Source organism: Panthera leo, chromosome B2 (assembly GCF_018350215.1).
Source record: "Panthera leo isolate Ple1 chromosome B2, P.leo_Ple1_pat1.1, whole genome shotgun sequence".
Taxonomy (NCBI): domain Eukaryota; kingdom Metazoa; phylum Chordata; class Mammalia; order Carnivora; family Felidae; genus Panthera; species Panthera leo.
The window spans coordinates 54,512,251-54,533,652 of NC_056683.1; the positions used below are offsets into that span (position 1 = coordinate 54,512,251).

Consider the following 21,402-nt stretch of genomic DNA (forward strand, 5'->3'; position numbering starts at 1 on the left):
ATCCTGCTATGACATTAGAGAAATAATGCTCATTACTTGGTTATTTTAGCTATAAAATGGTGATTGTAGTACTGAAAAGGATATTGCAAATATATTCAGTCAACTGCTTATATAATTTACAAGTGGCTATCTTTAATTTTCTAACAATTACTTATAGGAAATAGTAGTTACGGATATCATCACCACCAACAGTAAAGGTTTATTCAGTGCCTGTAATGCACTAGACTGGAAGCAGAAACCTGAGAACCTAGACGACTCAAAATGAGCAAGCACCAACCTTGGTTTCCTCCAGTTATTATACTCTTTCTAAACGACAGTAATTTTTCTAGTCCAGGTCCAGAGGAGAGATTGTGAAATGAAAAATTATGGTGTATCATTCATTCAGTAAGTGTTAGGTGGAACCATATGAAATTACCATTTATGTAGATTAGCAATATGTAGTCATGGCAGTTGCATTTGGTCCCACTTAATATTTACAGAGCCACTGGCAGGTGTCAGGCATTGTTGTAGGAGCTAAAGGCATAGAAGTAAACAAAATAGACATAATCCCTGTGTGCGTGAGGTTTGTGTTCTCATGGGTTCTCCAGCCAGACCTCTCTTGACCCACTAGTATATCCACTGCCTACTCTACACCTCCACCTGGCTGCCATAAAGGCATCCAGACACATTCCAAACCAAGTTCCTAGTGAATGAACAATTCCCCCAGATTTTGCTTGCTTTGTAGATAGAAATCACAGCCAGTAGGATCATGAATGTATGGCCTAGCCCTACACCTCTCTTTTTCTGTCTCTATCAAGGTAATAGAGCCAATAAATAAGGCAGTAATTTTTGTAGCACCAAATGGTGATTTTTATCTATTGAATTTTAAAATGTACTCAGACATGAAAATGGAGCCTGGTAGACTGCTAAACACAACTATGATGTATTTGCTCTTCCTAATACATTGCGACAAGCTATTCTGTATCCTTCACTACACATGGTAAATAGCTGAGACGTGTTATGACTCAGTGAATGTGCTCTGGATAGGGAATCTATGGAGCTAGATTGGAGTTTCAGATTTGCTATTGAGGAGCTCCGTTACTCAAGTATCCATCAGGAAATATAAGTTAACTTTTTACATACTTCAGTGATGTGAAAATAAATGAGGATAAAATTACCAAGTGGCTTGAAAATTCACTTTTGAGGGATGAGAATTGTTATAAAAATACAGATAGTCATAGTTTCATATTCATAGTTTAATCTGTGAGGCTTTTGTTTTTGTTGTTTTGTTTTCTTGATTAAGGTACTACAAAATTTTGTTTTCAACAAAAACCCAAAAAAAACCTTGTTTTGAAATGTATCAAACTATGTGATTTAGTCTTTGCTCAACAGGCAGCTTGAGTCTCAGCAGGGAAGCCAGCTGTTCTTTTGACCGAGCTCATCATAATATAGCATTGATATATTTTTAAATTAAATTCCCGTGAATGAATATAAAAGAGGTTTGTTAGGCTATTGAAAGCATCTTTTAACATTTAAAAATATATGCTTTAAATTTTTTTAAGGTGATAAAATTGGGAAGAAAAGCATTTTCCTGGTTTGTTTTATCATCCTTTTTTTTTTTAACATACCCCTGATGTTTAGTTCATTCACAAGACTAGCATGGCAAAATAAATTCATTTCTTAATGAGATACCACATCAAAGTTGAGAAGTAGATAACCTGAAGCTATACAATAAGTTTACATAGCCTTCCTTTGGTAGAGCCATCTTCCTGCATTGCTCAGAACCTAATCCATCAATAATTCAGTTTAGTTACATTAGGTTATAAGAAAGTAGCTGCTTTGCTTTGAGACTTTAATTCCGATTCTTTATCATAATTCACGAGGTAAAGTAACCTATCCTTACAGTGGTGCCTGTGAGTAACATATCAATAAAAGGGGAAAGGGAAAAGTGTTTCTCCTCTGTCATGAATATATTATTATTTCTCAAGTATTTCCCTGGAGTTTGGTATGTTGCTCCTTTGTATTAAATAATATTTATATGTTGATTTTGTTTAGGTAAGTGGTATAAATGTTGCAAGGGGAAAAACCTACTAAGATAAATTCACTTAAGTTTTCTAGATATCTTTGGAAGTTCTTTTTTAAGATTTTATTTTTAAGTAATCTTTACACCCAACACGGGGCTCGAACCTACAACCCTGAGATCAAGAGTTGCATGTCCTACCGACTGAGCCAGCAGAAACTGCTATAGTAGAATCTTTGAATTATATAGGAAAAAGCTATGCCTGTTTACGTCAAATGACCCTTGTAACAAATCAACCTTTTTTATACTTCATGTTGGGAAGCCTAGAAGTGTGCTGTTATTTTTAGAGTTTGGCATGACTTGCTAAATGCTACAGTAAATTTAAATGGCTTCACTTAAACAGAGAGTAATTTGCCTTTTGTTATTATGATAAAAAACCTTTTTTGTTTCCCTGATACCTCATATTTTAAGTGAATTGAAAATTACCACTAAGTTCTGAAAATAGCCTTTGCTATTTTTACATGTGTTTATCATAACATGGTAGAGAGAACATGGACTCTGAGCAAGTCATAAAAAAGTTTTCAGTCCTAACACCCTTCACTGTGTACATTTGAACATTTCACTTAATCATTCCAAGTCTCAGTTTTCCAGGCTGTAAAATAGGGATAACCATACTAATTTTTTAGGGTCATTAGGACAATCAAAATCCGTGGTAGGGCTTCCAGGTGGCTCAGTTGGTGAAGTGTCCAACTCTTGATACTGGCTCAGGTCATGATCTTGTGTCTTGAGATTGAGCATTGTGTTGGGCTCGCACTGAGCGCGGAGGCTGCTTGGGATTTGCTTGCTCTTTCTCAAATAACTAAATAAACCTTTAAAAAAATGAGATTGTTGGTGTTATGCCTAGTCCATTGCCTGGTATATAAATACTTCATTTTGAAAAAATTTCAGAGTTACAGAAAATTGCAAAAATCATACCCAGAGTTTCATAAACACTTCACCCATCTTCCCCTAATCTTCAGGTCTTAACTAACTGTTACATAGTTACCACCATTAATAAGTTAATATTGGTACAATATGAACTGGAGTCTTTATTCAGATTTTACCAGTTTTCTCGCAAATGTCCTTTTGCTGCTCCAAGACTCAATCCAGGATTGCACATTGCGTTTACTTGTCATGTCTGTTTAGTATCTTCCAGTGGCTTTTCCCGTCTGTCTTGGTCTTTTATGAATTTGATATTTTTGAAGGATAGTGGTCAATTTTTGGTAGACGGTCTCTCACTTTGGGTTTATTTATTGTTTTCTTAGGATTAGATTGAGGTTGTACATTTTTGGCAAGGATACCATAGGAGATACCTGGGGCATATGATGTCAGCATATCTCCTTACTGGTGATATTAACCTTGATCATTTGGTTAAGTTGGTATCTGCTGGTTTCTCCACTATAAAGTTAAGTGTTTTCTCCTCAAAATGTCTTGGTGGAAATACTTTTAGACTGTGTAAATAACCTGTTTACCCGCCGAATTTAGCATCCCTCAGTACATCTTGCCTGCAACTCTTATTAGTATGGTGTTCTAATGGTTATTTTCTCTTTCCCTATCCTTCTACATTTATTAATTGCAATTCTTCTGTAAGGAAAAGCTGTCTCTTCTCCCCCATCTATTTATTTTTTGGTTATTTTTATCAGTATGTACTCATGCATATCCTTTGAATTATATATTTCATTTTAGGGGTTATAACTTCAGGCTATTATTCCTTACTTTGTTGCTCAGATTGTTCCAGCTTTGGCCACCTTTCAGGTTGGTTCCGGTGCCTGTTGCACATGCCCCTATCCTCTTTCTGAGCACATCTCAGGTACACAAGATGCCCTAGGCTCATGTTGTAATTTCCCTGCCCCAGTCCTAGAATCAACCAGTTCTCCAGAAAGCCTTGTAAATCCCTTAAAGAATAATTTTGCCGTTGTCACCCAACATACATTTTTCTAATTCTTGATATATTTTGTATATTTCTCTTTGTCATCTCCTTAAGATGCAGCCTTAGAGAATTTAGGTGGGAACTATTGGTTGCTAATCTTTAGAAGAGAGACAAAACACTTCCTACAACAGGAGGCAAGAGATTTTCTCTCGTCCCTGAAGTTGTAGAGGAGCAATCTGGCTTGTCACTACTATGCATTAAAACTTTGTCTCATGCCATTTGTCATTTCTATCAGTTATTGCTGGCTTTTTAAATCTAATAAATTTTGGGGCACCTGGGTGGCTCACTTGGTTAAGCATCTGATTTCAGCCCAGGTCATGATCTCACCATCTGTGAGTTCGAGCCCCACCTTGGGCTCTGTGCTGACAGCTTAGAGCCTGGAGTCTGCTTCAGAGTCTGTGTCTCCCTCTCTCTCAGTCCCTCCCCCACAAAAATAAATAAATGTCTCTGTCTCACAAAAATAAATAAATGTTAAAAAAGTTTTTTTTAATCTAATAAATTTTTTGTTTTGAGCGGGGGAGGGAGAGGGAGGGAGGAGGAGGGGAGGGGCAGAGAGAGAGGGAGAGGGAGAGGAGGGAGAGGGAGAGGAGGGAGAGGGAGAGGAGAGAGGAGGGGAGAGGGGAGAGGGAATCCCAAGCAGGCTCTTCACTGTCAGCATGACACCGGGTACAGTCTCACAAACCATGATATCATGACTTTAGCTGAAATCAAGAGTTGGATGCTCAACCAATTGAGCCACCCAGGCACCCCTAAAATTTTTTATTTTGGTCACTGGTTATGTAGCCAAACTTAGATGACTAGAAGATGACATGTAATCTAATCAGTGAAATATCTCCTGTATTGTTGTGAATTTGAGAAAATCATTTAATCCTTTTAGCAGTTCATTTTTAAAGTTATTTTGGAGCTGATTTTGTAATTAATGATGTCAGTAAAAGTGTGCTAAAGTCTATTTTGTAGAGAGTGATTCATTTTTGACGTTGATAGAATACATATTTTAATATGCTATGAGTAACCACTAGAGGGTGGTCATAGGTAACCAGTTACCCATTTGCTCTTTATTTGCAACGTTCTGATACTGAAAGATTGACAATAAAGAGGGGGAAGGGAATACCAGCAAGCAGAATCAAAAAACTGAGTGACGGTATTAAAATGTAGTCCAAGGAGAAAAGTATGAAACAGGACACATACATGTTGACAAGAGGCATACACCATCAAGACTATGTGACAATTCTGAACCTTTATCCAGATATATTGAAATATGTCAATATATATAAATATTTAAATGTTTATATAAAATACATATTTCTAAACATTTGTAGCATTTGGGAACTATATTTTAGTGATTATCTTGGTAGCTCTTTAAAACCTTAGACTTGCTGGGGACCTGGGTGGGTCAGTCAGTTAAGTGCATGACTCTTGGTTTAGGCTCCAGTCATGATCCTCACCATTTGGTTCGTGAGTTTGAGCCCCGCATCGGGCTCTGTGCTGACAGCATGGAGCCTCCTTGGGATTCTGTTTCTCTCTCTCTCTCTCTCTCTCTCTCTCTCTCTCTCTCTGCCCCTCCCCTGCTTGTGCAAGCTCTCTCTCTCTCAAAAATAAATAAAAATTAAAAAAAAAAAACAACACTCTTAGACTTGTTATATATAACATATATACTAGGCTATGAATAATACTTAAAATGTCTTTTTTAAATTTTATTTATTATTTTAATTTTTTTAATGCTTATTCATTTTTGATAGAGGAAGACAGAGCACGAGTCGGGGAGGGCAGAGAGAGAGAGGGAGACACAGAATCTGAAGCAGGCTGCAGGCTCTGAGCTGTCAGCACAGAGCCTGATGCGGGGCTTGAACTCACAAGCTGTGAGATCATGACCTAGGCCGAAGTTGAACCCTTAACCGACTGAGCTACCCAGGCACCCCTAAATTTTTTTTAATGTTCATTCTTGAGAGAGAGAGACAGAGAAACAGCATGAGCGGGGGAGGGGCAGAGTGAGAGGGAGACAACAGAGTCTGGATCAGGCTCCAGGTTCCAACTGTCAGCACAGAGCCCAGTACAGGGCTCCAACCCACAAACTGAGATAATGACCTGAGCGGAAGTCGGACACTTAACCAACTGAGCCACCAGGCACCCCATAAAATGTCTTTTTAATGATCAGACTAGATCTTTAAAATTCTCTCATAATAGAAATTTAGTTCCAGAAATTACTTGCTTTGGTTTGAAGTTGCCAGATAAAAAAATCTAGAAAAGCAAACTATTCAAAAAAAAAATTGACAGAACATCTGAGAAATGAGTAAATAGGATGAAACTAATCTGGTAGAAGTTAAGTAAATTTACATTTAACTTTTACTTCAAAATGTTTGTAAAAATAAATTCCTGCATCTGCGAAGAAGAGGGAGCCTTTCCCTTGGAGATTAGAAGCTCTCACCTGCTAACTTTTGTGTAGTCTTTGATTGCAGGCTTGGATGATGTTTTCAGTTTGCTTCTCTTGTTTTCAGCGAATGAAAAGACCAATTTATTCAAGCTGAGCCAACTCATCTTGGACTAGAGCATTTACATCAGTCAGCCTGCTCCTGTGGTTTTCTGGTGATAATTTGTTTTATGTTAGCTCTTCCCCTACCAGTGAGATAGAAACTAAATTGATCACCTCTTAACGGTTACTAAATTTAGTTTTTTTAGGCTGTAAGAATGTGATTCAGTAAATGCTTTTACTTCAGTGAATGAAGGATTGTCAATGGTTTCTGTGTTCAAATTTTGGAAAATTATATTTGGAATCTTAATAATTTTCGTTCACTTACGTTAGTGGTATTCATACCGGTGAATAAAGTAGACTTTTCTAAAGTAAGCATTCCAAGTGAAATGCTGAAACTTCCATCATTAATCTGCCCCTTTGTTAATATCAGCACACTTGGCTGAACAAATAGCCAGGTGAAATTACTACACAACTTCCCCAGACCATCTCCTCCATATGGAATTGTTCAGGCCTCTATTGAAATAACATGTTAAGTTACAATGTTTACTGATAGGAATTTGCTAAATCTCTTTTGTCACTGAAAGTTAACATGGTAATAAGTACAAAATTAGCTTTAAGTCCTCTTGGACCCAGGACCCAGAGAACATTCAGTGCAGGAAAGACTCTTAACTCCAGAGCAGTAAACATTTAGTGAGCAACTGCAATTTGCTGGGCCTTGTGCTAGGCATGAGGCTGACAGGAGTGAATGAGAGGTGCCTGGGATGGGGAATGCAGGGACTAAGGTGCTTTCCCTAACTCCCCTGCAAGTTAGACTGCCATTACTTGCTTCTCTATGTCTAGTAATGCCTGCACTAGATGATGGTTAAAGCCTGTTTCTAGCTCTTCCATTTTGATTCTGGTAAGGAAGCTAAATTTGCCAAAGCTCCAAATGAAGTTAAATAAGTTGCCAGTTAAATAAGCAGTGGTGTGTTCTGCATGCTTTTATGTCCGTTTTCATGCTTTCTTCTCACGGGTTTTGTGTTCCAGTTCGTTATTACATCCCCACTTAGATTATAGAAGGAGGAATATCAAGTGTGCCTGGTGTTTGAAAGCATGTGGAATATTACCTAGTGTTCTTTCATTTTGTTAATGTTTAACTCTCAGTTTACCATTTTTTTTTTTTAATAATAAAATCATGGTAGATTAGAAACCAAGTAAATGATATGTGAGTGGCTCATTGGAGTTAGTATTTCTTTTGAGTAGGTACTTTGCTCTGGTTTTCAGTAGAATCAGAAGCATTTTGTTTAACTCTCGTTCAGTGTGACTTTCAGATGGTCCCGAAACAGTTGAGAGCAGGGAAGCAGCCTGCAGCTGAATGTTTGCCATAGATAACTGAAGTTATACATAATACACATAAATTAATACTTATTTATTAATTGTCTCTGTTTATAATGTTGTCATATTTTCTAGAAAGTAGAAGACTAGGATTTTAATTCCAACTTGTCCACTAAGTAATTGAAATAACTATTCACGTGACCTCTTAAAACCTTAGTTGGCTCATGTATAGAGCTACCTAACTTCCATACCTTACAGGTAGTAAAAGGTCTAAGAAGTATCATTGTGTCACTGCTAAAGATTTATAGAAATGTAAACTATTATTATTGCGATATCACTATTTATTTTTCTGTTGCTGATAACAGCAGTGCATATGTACTGAATTGCACATTAGAAATTTAGAAGTGATGTTCTTTCCTTCTGTCTGAATGAACAGTTAGAGTGATGTAGATTACACAGTCACAGGCGACCCTCAAATCTTGTTTTCTGAGTCACTTGGGTACAGTGAATATGAAGAAGACAAACCCCCTAGCCCACACCGCATCTGCATTCCTGAACAGATAGCTTTCCATTTTCCTCTGATGATTATGGCAGGTTTTTTTTTTTTTTTTTTTTTTAATATACACAGGTGATCTTTTGATATACTGGCTTTACTGAAAGTGATCTGCTTAATCAATTACTTTATCAGATTATATAGATGTGAAAAGTGAGACGATTCATTTTCAGAAATACCAAATAAAAGCTGTGCTGTCTATTTAACAATAGGTTTACAACCTATTGGAAATATGTACGAACCCCTCCCCTGCCCCCACAATGGACTCCCAAAACCTTAGACACTTCACTTCCTGGTTCTTCTAACCCCTCGCGGTTTCTCAGGCTTGTTTTTCATGGGCTTTGCAATGAGTATGCACTAAAGAACTGCAGTCTCTGTGTCACCTCAAGGAATGTACATTTGTTGTCTTGCATGGGCTTTGGTGACTTCAGGGTAAGGCTGTAGCCTCTCTACTACTCAGCCAATGAGGAATCGGGGTGGACTTCCTGCTAGGAGATAAATTGCCTGCTGTAACGCGCAGAGTGTGCCTATCCACCACACTCTTGCAAGAATGTTGATTAAAACCTCACATCATTGTGCTCAGAGTCTCCGCGCCCCTTCATTGATGGGGTTAGTGGGCTTATTTCTCACAATAGGATCATTCCATTTCATACTTTTCCTGTGGGTTTGGCATTTCACTTTTTTAAAAAAATTTTTTCTAATAAAATAGCCCATCAAAATTTTAAGATTTTAGCTTGATCTTGCCTCAGGGAAATTTGAAGGAAAGACAATCAGCATGCCCTGGGGTCTAGAACTGCAAGCGTTCTCCATAAATTCAGGGAAGGGGATTAGGGTGTTAAGATGGAAAATGTGGCCCACTTTTTCAGATGAAACTGTAGAGGAGGAAAAAAATCTTTTCTCTTTACCTTTCTTAAGTTCCCCAGCTGGGGCTCATAAATCAGATTGGCATAGAACAGATTTACAAGAAAAAACAAGTTTATTAACATATACATAGCGCATACACATGGGAACACCCAGAAATGAGTAACTCAAAGGGGCGTTTTCAGCTTGGGCTTTTATGCTGTTTTAGGCTAAACAAAAGAAAGAGGATTGGGGCTTCTGGGCTTTGTGAGGTGGGGGGCAAGTTCTGGGGAGTTGATTGGGAAAATAATGCTAACCAAGGGTTATTCAGTAAGCTTTGTTATGTGGTTTTAAGTCAGTGTGTTCTCTAATGTGATTTTCTCACTGGTAGGGAGTGGGAGACATATTTACTCTTGGAAATTTCCTTTACAAAAAGAAAACTTAGTACCTGTTTTTAGAGCTTGTCCTTCATCTGCTGGTTCTCAGTGGCTGTTCAAAATAATCCATATGCTAAGGTGGCATATTTTGAGTGGCATATTCTGGCACCCTTCAAAATATATATAATGTTCACACTTTTTCATGTGAACTCCCAGGAGTATTCAGTGATATACTTGCATATAAAATGGAACTGATTTTTAACATTTCACTTTTCAAACACGGTAAAACAAGTTTATACAATTTTATGCAAATAATTGTAGCGAATAATTATAGTATATACTTGGCATTTTACAGTTTACAGATTTCTTTTGCATAGAGTGAAGTACAGGTCTCATTACTACAATATTAAAAATGAAAAAACAGACTGAGGTAATTTATAATTGCCTAACATTATTCAGCTAGGAGTGGCAGAGTTAGAACCAAAATCTGTGTTATCTCTCTAACACCTTGCTGCCTCATAAGCTTGTGAAAAGTTCTCACCCATGAGAAACGAATTAACTGTTGCAGAGCAGCAGACGAAATATTTAGTACACCATAGGAGGTATTTTACTGAATTATATTAATAGCAGCAATGCCTTCCAGCTGTAGTACAGATTTGAAATTGCTTAACTGATTTTTTTTTTAAAGGTTCTATAAAGAGTTAGAGGGAGGAACTAGATTCCAGGTTTTTCTGATGAGAAAGCTGGAGGCAAAACATGTAAGTAATTTAAGTAATATTAAATAACACACCAGATCTGACCCACTTAAGATAGCCTTTTCTGGTTAATAATAAAACTGATTACCTTGGTAATGATAACAGCTCTAAAGTATTGACTCTGTGCTAGATACTATACCAATTGCTTTATGAAAATGAGCTAATTAATCCCCACATCACCCTATCTGTTAAATACTACTCCTTCTGATGAGGGAGCATAAGGCAAGCTGAGGGCAAAGCACAAACTAACAGTCCCTCCCCCAGCCCCAAGTGGGATATGTGTAACATTCCTTAGGCACTTCTGCTGCCCAAGAACAAAGGAAAGAAAACAAATGGTTAACTGATAGAGATAACAGTCATGCAAGACATGAGTCTCCATTAGTTTACAAATATCCTAGTAAATTACAAGAAAAAGGCAATCTTATCAATAGTTTAATCTCCAGAAACCTATAACCCCAACATCACCCTCTCTTCCATAGTGATGTGGGGAACAAAGGCAAGAATGAAATGGCAGGTAAAATTAAACTTCCTTATACCCTGCAGCCCATTGACAAATTCTTGAGGCAAATACGAAGTATAACATTTCTCCAGGAACTCCCTACTGTCTTAATGTTAATGCTTTGCTAGAGGGAAAAACAACCTTAGCTTGATAATAACTAGGCCTCCAATATCCTGTGAGTCTTCCCTAGCATATGAAAATCCCTTTGGAAACTTCCCCTTGACTTTACCTTCCCCACCTCCCAAGTTTTTTACACCAAAACACGTCTCAAGAATTCTTTCTTGGCCATCAGCTCCAAACCCCCATCACTTCACAACCCTATCACTTCGTGTGAGTGTGTGTGTGTGTGTGTGTGTGTGTGTGTGTGTGTGTGTGTACGAACTGTATATATGGGATCTTTACAGATTGGTTAGTAACAGCATGTGGTAAGACAGGATTTAAACTTGGGTATTAGACTTAAAGCCCTGCCTTAGTAGCCTTTTCTTCTTCCCATACTCTGTGGGGCCTCCTAGTCTCCTTCAGTGTGTTTTTGGTTAGGGTATGTGTGATTTTTCAGTGACCTTGAGAGTGAAACTGTGGTTGAAGTTAAGGGTTAAAGAGAAGTATTTAGAATCTGCAGGTAACTGATGACAAAATTAGTTTTATAGGTAATAATTGAGTAGTTTAGTAAGTAGGCATTTAAAAGGGGGTCACAATACATTAAATGCCTGTAGTATGCATTCTGGTTATTAACATTATAAGTGAAGCTTTAGGGAAATGACACAAGAAGAAGTTATCAACAGGTTAGAAATTGTAGAAGATCGAACAAGAACATGCTGAGAAAAGGCATTGGGATGATTTCATGTTCTTTCCTAGTTGTAGGTCCACTTGTATAACCCTGCTGCTAAGCTGTGAATTCCTGTTGTTACTTATAGCTAAACTTCCTGGGACGAAAGTAATGATCCTTGATATGCTGAATTGTGGGTATTGAATTAATTGTCTTTGTAGTTTAGCAGACCCTCCCTTAGTGTTTTTTAAATATGTAAATTAGAGCTCCAAATTCTTGTGGGTTGGAAACAAGTGTCACTAAGGAAGGATGGAAAATATCCTGTTAAGAAATACTATATCATTACCCTCTTCTCTGCCTTCATATATGTGGCTGTTTTGCCTCACTTAGGTCAAGAAGATTTTCCTTTTCAAATATAAATGTGTCTCTGAGGGTACTTGCTGTTTACCCAGTCTCACTTCATTGTGCAAGCTGAGCTTGACCATAATGAATGGCAGTTGTTGCTCTGCCAATGGGAATAATAATTGGGCTTGGGGCTTTTCTTGGTAGGAAAGACATTCTTCCAGGGAAACCACACATTGTTCTTCTAGGCAATTGAATGTTTATGCCATGGCCTCTGAATATATATACTCATAGCTTCTGAGTAGATTCTGGTGTAAACACTTTTTAAAACATAATAAGATAAGGTCACTAGATGGGGTGCCTGGTTAGCTCAGTTGGTTAAGTGTCTGACTCTTGATTTTCGCTCAGGTCATAATCTCACAGAGAGTTCAAGCCACACATAGGGCTCCGTGCTGACAATGTGAAGCCTGCTTGGGATTCTCTCTCTCTCTCGCTCTCTGTTTATCCTTTTTCTGCTCATGCATGCAAGTGCACACTCTCTCAAAATAAATAAATAAACATTTAAAAAAAGGGAAACCCAACTTTGAGAGAGACTTTGAAAGAGACAGGGTAGGAGCAGGATAAAGAAGTACCTATTGTATAATTTTTCTTGTGTTCCATTGGTAACATAGTGCCCCTGAAAATAATTTACTGTTGTTTTTGACAGAAATTGGTGTGTTGCCAGTGCCATGGCTTGCATGTCAGGACTAATTTGGAAGGTTGAAAACTGCCACTTACCGCCAAAAGACCGGTGTTGATTTTTGGCATTTCCCATCACTGGACAGAATTGTCTGTCTCCCTCTTTCTGTGCCCCTTGCCTGCTCATGTTCACACACCTTCTCTTTCTGTCTCTCAAAATAAATAAATAAAACTTTAAAAAAAAAAAAAGGGAGGGGCGCCTGGGTGGCTCAGTCGGTTGGGCGTCCGACTTCGGCTCAGGTCATGATCTCGTAGTTTGTGAGTTTGAGCACCGCGTCAGGCTCTGTGCTGACAGCTAAAAGCCTGGAGCCTGTTTCGGATTCTGTGTCTCCTCCTGTCTCTGCCCCTTCCCCTCCCATGCTCATGCTCTGTCTCTCTCTCTCTGTCTCTCAATAATAAATAAACATTAAAAAAGTTTAAAAAAATATTTCTTTGACTTGTAGAGGTGGATACCTAGAAAGTGTTCTCTAAGAAAATGTCAGCAAGCCTTCTTGCTCAACTATAGACCCCAACAGTTATTTCTTACTGCATTTTCTTGAGGCGTTGGCAGTGTTGGAACATTCTAAGTACCAGACCAGAAACAGGAGCAGAATGCCTAGAAGACCACACCTTACTTGTCCCCTTCCCTGCCTGTGATCCCATACTGAACACATACCACCCCCACCTGTGGTCATGTGCTCTCTCTTTCTGCTCTTTTGCCTATACCTTCCTGACCCTCCCTTTAGAAAACACTAGGTCTCCTTCTTATCAGTGGAGAGGTTGGTTGTTAAAGCTTGAGCTTGCCACCTCCCCCAGCTGCCGGCATCCAAAATAAATCTCTCCCTTTCTCTTTTCCAAACCCAAGTCTCCAGTTATTGGCTTCTCTTGCAACAAGTTTTTCTGGAGTTTGTTCGGCTACGGTATTAGCAAACAGAGCCAAGCAGCTATGCTTTTGATTTGCCTAGCCCCCTGGAGATTCCCTGGGATGGAGCATTTGGCTGCTGTGGGACACCAGGGGTTACCCATTTATTTCCTGAGTTAGCAGCTGTGATAGATCATTTGGTAACGAAAACATCTCGCAATCAGTGTACCTTCTGTACAATATTGCAAGAGTTTGCTAGTCTGAAAACTAGAGAAGACAGTTTGTGTGATAATACATGAATGGGCTGAAAACTTAATTATAAGGTCCAAATTTTAGACATACGTACATACATGGAGGCAGTAAATAAGTTGGAAAGAAAAGGGAGGTGAAAGATACTAGTTTTAGCTTTTCTTCCTTTAGAGAGTATCTTGCCATTGTGAGAAGGGAGATGTTTCATTTTCAAAAATACCTAATGAAAGCTGTGCTGTCTAATTAACAATAGGTTTACAACCTATTGGAAATATGTGGGGCTCCCCCCTCAATGGAACCCCAAACCCTTAGATACTTCACTTCCAGGTTCTTCCCCTCTCCGTTTCATGGGCTTATTTTGGGGGGCTTTGCAATGAGCATGAACCAAAGAACAAAGGGAGGAGGGACTCAAAGTCTCTCGTAATCTCAGGGAATGTACATTTGTTCCAGTCAGACTACCTTTTGCCTTACCTGGGCATAGGCGACTTCAAGGTAAGGCTGTAACCTATGTACTGCTCAGCCAGTGAGGAATCAGGGGAGGGACTTGAATGCTCGGAGGTAAGTTGTCTGCTGTAACCGCCCTGAGTGTGCCTGTCCAACAGACACCTGCTCTTGGAAGAATATTGATTAAAGCCTTATTTCACTGTGCTCCATGTTTCCTGGTCCCTCCTTCGATTGGGTCAATGGGCTTATTTCTAACACCATTACTTGCATAGAATAGCTGACCCAAAGTTTTCTGAAGAACATACAATTCTCCTTTGTAGAATTCAACAATTCTATACATTACAAAACGCTCACCATAGTAAGGGTAGTCTTCACCTTACAATGTTATTACAATATTATTGACTGTATTCCCTATGCTGTACTTTCTATCCTCGTAACTTGCTTATTTATTTGTAAATTTTTATTTGAGGGAGGGGGAGAGAGAGAAAAAGAGGGAGCGAGCCAGAGAGAATGAGAGTCCCAAGCAGGCTGCACAGAGCTTGACATGGGGTTCCATCCCATAAACTCTGATATTATGACCTGAGCCTAAATCAAAAGCTGGACACTTAACCAACTGAGGCACTCAGGTGCCACCCCTCCCCCATGACTTATTTTATAAGTGGAAGTTTGTACCTCTTAATCTCCTTAATTTATTTCACCTATACCATCACTTCCCTTCCCTCTGGCATCCACTAGTTTTTTCTTTGTATTTATGAGTCTCTTTCAATTCAAAGAAATTTAGTAAGGAAAGAAAAATATTTTCAGCAAATAGTATTGAAGGGTACTAGAATATGCCACCCCAAAATATGTCACTTTGACATAAGAATTATTTTGAGCTAAAGGCAACTGAAAACCAGCAGATGCCAGAACTTTTTACCTCCTCCTAACTGCCTAAAAATAAAATATAAATTTCCCCTTTTAAAGGAAATTTACATTTGTTAAGATGTCTCTGTATGGGGAAGAGAGCTACTCCAGACAACTCTTATCACCCAAGAGACTCATCTGCAAAACAGTACAACCTTTATTTGCCGTATATTTCCTCCGCTCACCTTCTCAGAACTTGCCTCTCCCGCCAAGAATCCCTTTTTCTTGGGTTAGCCTAAAATGGTATATAAGCCTCAATCATCTGGCTACCTCCTTGAGTCCTGTTTCTTTGTTAAGACTGCCATCAGCACACTTTATGTACATATGTAATTAAATGGGTTTTTTTTCTTGTGAATGTCTTTGATCAGTTTGATTAATGAGCCCCAGCCATGAACCATGAACCAGCCATGAAGATCCTTCCTCCCCTAGAGGGGTAGAAAACAACCTGGACTTGTACTTTACCTTACACACAAAAGTTGAGATGAAAAGGACCTGACTTTAGAAATTAAACATCATGGCTTCTAAAGGACAGCATGGGAGAATATCTTTGTAAGCTAACTGAGGACACAGGGAGCATTACCATAAAAAAAAATTGATAACTTAGGGTTCATGAAAAATAAACACATTTACTTACCAGAAGACAACAACGTTAAGAAAATATATAGACAAGCCACAGATTGTAAGAAAGTATTTCTAACACCTATATCTGACACCAGGGCTATATCCAGAGCTTATCAAGAATTCCTACAAGAAGACAATCTGTTTTTTTAAATGGGAGAAAGATTTGAACAGACACTTCACAAAATAAGGCATGATGAATGGATAAAGAAGAGTTGGGGTGTGTGTGTGTGCGCGTGCGTGCGTGTATACACACACCCACACACATACATATACATACATACAATGGAATATTACTCAGCCATCATGGGCACCTGGGTGGCTCAGTTGGTTAAGTGTCCAACTTGGGCTCAGGTCATGCATGATCCTGCAGTTCATGAGTTCGAGCCCTGAATCGCGCTCTGTGCTGACAGTGCAGAGCCTGCTTCAGATCCTGTCTCCTTCTGTCCCTGCCCTGCTCATGCTCTTATTTCAAAAATAAATAACAAAAACAAAAAAACCACCAAAAACCCAGAGAATGAAATCTTGCTATTTGCAATGATGTGGATGGAGCTAGAGGGTATTATGCGAAGCAAAATAACTCAGTCAGAGTAAGACAAATACTATATGATAAGAGGGAACCAAACCAAAACAGACTCTTAACTGTGGAGAAAAAATTGAGGGTAGATGGAGGGGGGTGAGCAGCAGGATAGGCTAAATGGGATGAGTATTAAGGAGGACACTTGTTGAGATGAGCACTGGGTGTTATATGTTAAGTGATGAATCACTAAATTCTGCTCCTGCAACCAGTACTACACTATATGTTAAGTAACTTGAATTTAAATAAAATCTTGGGAAAAAATATATCTGCATATGCACATATACATATATGTATCTATATATGGTCAGTGATGCAGGAAGTCAATATTGCAAACATGAACATGTTTGAATAAAGGTAAAGATTCAAAGAAACAGACAAAAAACCCAAAGTAAGGCATATGAAAAGAAAGGATATGAAAAAGTGCTCACAAGAATTACTCATCAGGGAAATGCAAAGTGAGATATCACTACCTACCCTTTAGACTGGCTAAAATGAACAAAATTGAGTCAGCACCAAACTTTGGGGACAGTGTGGAACTCTCATGCATTGTTGGTAGGCTATAAAATAGTATGGTCGGTCACCTTGGAAAACTATTGGCAGCAATTCTGGCAGCATTTGAGAGAAATGAAAACATAGGCCCACAAAAGTCATCTACAAAAATGTTCATGGTGGCTTTATTGGTAATAGCCCCAAACTAGAAAAATGGCCCAGGTGTCCATCACCAGAGAACTAGATAAACTATCTGGTATATTCGTACAATAAAACACTACTTAGCAATAAAAGGAACAAACTGCTGATAGTGTTACCAATCAGTCTATCGCAGCTGCTAACTCAGGAAGTGAATGGGTAAGCCCCGGCATGCTGCCATGGCCAACTGCCCCATCCTGGGGAATACTGAGAGGGATGGACAAATCGAAAGCATAGTTCCTGGCTGGGTTTGCCTACACTGTTGCTGAACAAACTTGGATAAACTCATCGTGAGAGAAGCTAATAACCCAATAGATGAAGGTTTAGAAAAGAGGGAGAAATTTATTTTGGGTGCCAGCAGCCAGGGTGGTGGCAGGCTTAAGTCTTAATATCCAACCTCTTTCCTGGCAAGATGGATGCCTAGAGTTTTATAGACATTCAGGGAGGTACGGGCAAGAAAGCATGCAGAGAACATGTGATCGTGGTTGGGCGTTGGTATGTGTTCAGCACAGGATCATGGGCACAAAATGGGACAGGTGGGGTATGGTCTTCTAGGCATTCTTTGTTATCAAGGCCTTTCTGTCTGGGTGGTTGGAACATTCCAGTCATTGCCAAAACATCTTTATCAATGCCTCAAGGAAGCGTGATAAGAAATAAGTGCAGCAGGTTTTAGTTAGAGCATGAATTAGCAATCTTGTCTTTTTTTGGTTTTAACTGTTGGGGTCTATAGTTGAGTAAAAGGGCTTGTTGACAGTATGTGTAATGAATGGCATAAATCTCAAAACATATAAAGTCATGAAACAAGTGAGTTATAAAACACTTTATACTGTGTGATTCCATTTATATAAAGTTGTAGAATAGTTAAAACTATGGTGATGAAAATCACATCGGTAGTTTCTCGTACGTATGGAGGGGAGGGAAGAATGTTGACTGGGAAGGGGCACCAGAGAACTCTGGGTGATGGAAACGTTCTGTCTCTTGATAGGAGTATGGATTACATAGGTACAGTGATTTGTCAAAACCAATAAAGCAGTAGACTTGAGATCTATGTATTTCAGGTTGTAATTTGAAATTTAAAAATCTCACCCTCCAAAATAATACAGTATATTACTCTCTTAATCTAGTTCTTTCTTACTTTCCTTGAAGTATTAGCTAAGTCCTACTATTCTGAGCTTTTCAATCAATGTTAGTTCCTGTTTTCTTTCTTTCCCACCTACTTCAAACTCCTTTTTATACTGTTAGCTTGCTTTGTAAACATGGAGTCAGGAATTCCAGGTGGGAGGCAATTGCAGTAGTTCATTAATCAAGCATTTGCTTGCATTTCTTCTTGCTTTGCTTCTCTTTTACACATTGCTTCTCTCCTGTAGTGAGAATACAGAAGAAGGGATTAATTGTGTTATGCATTTCAGAAGTAGCATAGGTAGGATATAGGAATTCGGGGAGTACTAAGATAAGGGGGTTGAGACTGAACTGATATACATTCATTATAAGCTCTGGAATCAAACCAAGAAATGGGTGATTTGATTACTCTCAGGAAAGGATTATCCTCATTGTTAAACATATATACATGTAAACATTTGCTGTCTTTACCTGAATAATTTGTTTCCTGTAAGTTTTGCACTTTTAAAAAAATGTATTTGTACATGAAGGGCTCGAATGATGTATAGGATATGTACATCTACCTATGAATGCTGAATTTATTTTAGAAAATACCATTTTGTACTCTAATTATAGCTGTCTATCACTGCTGACACCACTAGATGATATTGACTTACTTTGCCTCTTCTTTTTCCTCCAGTTTGATAAAGGCTACTCTTACAATATCCGTCATAGCTTTGGAAAGGAAGGCAAGAGAACTGACTATACACCTTTCAGTTGCATGAAGATTATTCTAACCAATCCACCAGGCCAAGGGGATTATCATGGTAAGTGCTTCCACTGGATACATTTCTGTGAAGTGTAGAAACCCCACTAGCTCTATAGGAAACAGTAAAGCAGTGTGATTGATGGCTTTTTGTATCACCATATCCCTTGTAGCTTGTGTCAGTCACCACTGTGCTCCTGCACTGTTCTAGAGATCTGTCGTATTACTGAACTAGGTCAGCAAGAGAGTTTATTCAGCTATGCTAAAGATTGTGCTGGACCAGGCTCTTTAGTCTCAGTGTCCCCCTTCACCTGCTATTTTCTGTTTCTCTCATGATTAGGAGACTAATACAGGTTCTTCAAAGGTTTTTGAAATTGAGTACCTTGAATTATAGAATAGTTGATTCATTAATTTTCAAAAGACTACTGAGGAAAGGTGTGTTTTAGTATCATTAATGAATGAGATTGAGTGAGGAATTTAGCGGGTCATGGTATCAAACATCTGTCAATTCACCTGAGTTACTGTAGGTTGAAAAAAAAAAAAGGCTAAACTATTTTTTGTAGACTTCTTAGTTCAACAATTTTTTTCTACAATAGTTCTCTGCACATACCTTGAAAAGTTCCTCATTTGTCTGGTATGTCAGAGAATGATTTTAATAATCCACATTAGTAAATACTTTAGATAACTAAAGCTTACTGCAGTATGTGTCAGAACTTTTTTTCTTTTAGCACTTTTTTTTTTTTAACGTTTACTTATTTATTTTGAGAGACAAAGAGAGCATGCACATGAGCAGGGGAGGGGCAGAGACAGAGGGAGAAACAGAATCCTAAGCAAGGTCTGTGCTGTCAGCGCAGAGCCTAATGTGTGCTTGATCCCATGACTTGTGAGATCATGACCTGAGCTGAAATCAAGAGTAAAACGCTCAATGAGCTGAGCCACCCATGCGCCCTTGGCATTTTTTTTAATGTGTAGAAGGATGTTTGTTAATTATTGTTTCAGCATCTTGAATGTAATTCTTTATTAAAAGATTATGCATTTATAGGCTGTTATGGATCAAGATCCAAATAATCACAAACAGAATTTTGAGGAAGATGCTTGACATGTCCAGAGCATTAAAAAAATGCCTTTACTTTCATATTTAATAGATAAAAGTTGGCCGGTACTGGTATTCACAGTGAGTGGTTCTCATCACTTGTGTCAGTTACTTTAAGGTACCTTTTAGAAATGCATATTATCAGGCTCCACCCTCAGACTTATAAAATCAGATTTATTTGCACGTGCCCTGAATAATTGCTTATGTCTTCTACACTTTGATTGACCACATACTTCTATTGAGAAAATATATTACTTTTCTTAGGCCATTTAGTTTGGCCTAGTAAAACTCCCAGGGATTCTTTTATCACTTACCAGATCCTAGAACTCCCACTTATGTAGTTGATTTTTATTAGCTCAAATGCAGGATTTTATATTGCTTATTCCTGTTAAACTGAATCTTATTCCAGTCCATTGTTTGTTTTATTTTATTTTTAATTTAAACTCTATCAGTTAAAAAATAATCTACTTAGCAGACACTCAGTAAGTTCGTATTATTTATTAGAAACATTGATCTGTCCTTGTTTTAATGAGTAAACTTAATTTTTTTAGAGCACTTAGGTTCACAGCAAAATTGAGCAGAAAATACAAAGAGTTCTCGCATACTCTCTGCCGCACACTTGCACAACCTGCCACTATCAGCAGCATCCTTCACTAGAGTGGTTTGTTACTTGTGAACTGAGAAGAATGTGTAATCTGCTATTATTGGATATAGCATTTTATAGATATCAATTATATTAATTGATGGTGCTTTTGAATTCTGATTATTGTTGCTGATTTACTGCCCGCTGGATCTGTCCATTTCCTTTTTTTTTTTTTTTTTTTTTTTTTTAATGTTTATTTATTTTTGAGAGACAGAGCACAAGCAGGGGAGGGGCAGAGAGAGAGGGAGACACAGAATCCGAAGCAGGCTCCAGTCTCTGAGCTGTCAGCACAGAGCCCAACCTGGGGCTCAAACTCACAAACCAGGAGACCATGACCTGAGCCAAAGTCGGACTCTAAACCGACTGAGCCACCTAGGCGCCCCAGAATCAGTCCATTTCTCATGGAGAAGTATTGGAGTCTGTAATAGGGGATACATCAATTTCACCTTGCAGTTCTACCAGTTTTGCCTCTTGTATTTTGATGATCTATTGCTAGATGGATACACATTAAGGATTGTTATGTCTTCCTGGTGTATGCACTGCTTTATCATTATGTAATATCCTCGATATATTTTCCCACTCTGAAGTTTTTATATTACCTCTACTTACTCTCTGATGTTCTTTTCTTTAGGTAGACCCAAGTTCTGGCCTTTATCAGTTTCCTTCTCTTTGAAGAGCTTTTTTAACATTTCTTGCCTTGCTGGTCTACCGGTAACAAATCATGTCAGTTTTTTTTTGTCCAAGAAAGTATTTCTTCTTGTCTTTTGAAGGATAATTTCACAGGGTACAGAATTCTAGATGTGTAGAGGTTTTTTTCCCCCCTCTAAATGCTTTCTTTACATATTTCAGTCCAAAAAA

The 21,402-nt window shown here is 38.4% G+C and overlaps 1 protein-coding gene across 4 annotated transcripts in view; it reads left to right on the forward strand.

The window, feature by feature from the left end:
* The window catches only part of PRIM2 (DNA primase subunit 2), a 343,826-nt gene that overhangs the window by 246,067 nt on the left and 76,357 nt on the right, over positions 1 to 21,402 (forward strand). For 3 of the 4 annotated variants that reach the window (XM_042939107.1, XM_042939108.1, XM_042939109.1), the window contains one exon: positions 18,743 to 18,869. In XM_042939107.1, the coding sequence (XP_042795041.1) occupies positions 18,743 to 18,869 (127 nt within the window). Of the gene's footprint in view, positions 1 to 10,210; positions 10,281 to 18,742; positions 18,870 to 21,402 lie in introns of all 4 variants that reach the window. The other variant, XM_042939110.1, reaches the window with a different exon arrangement.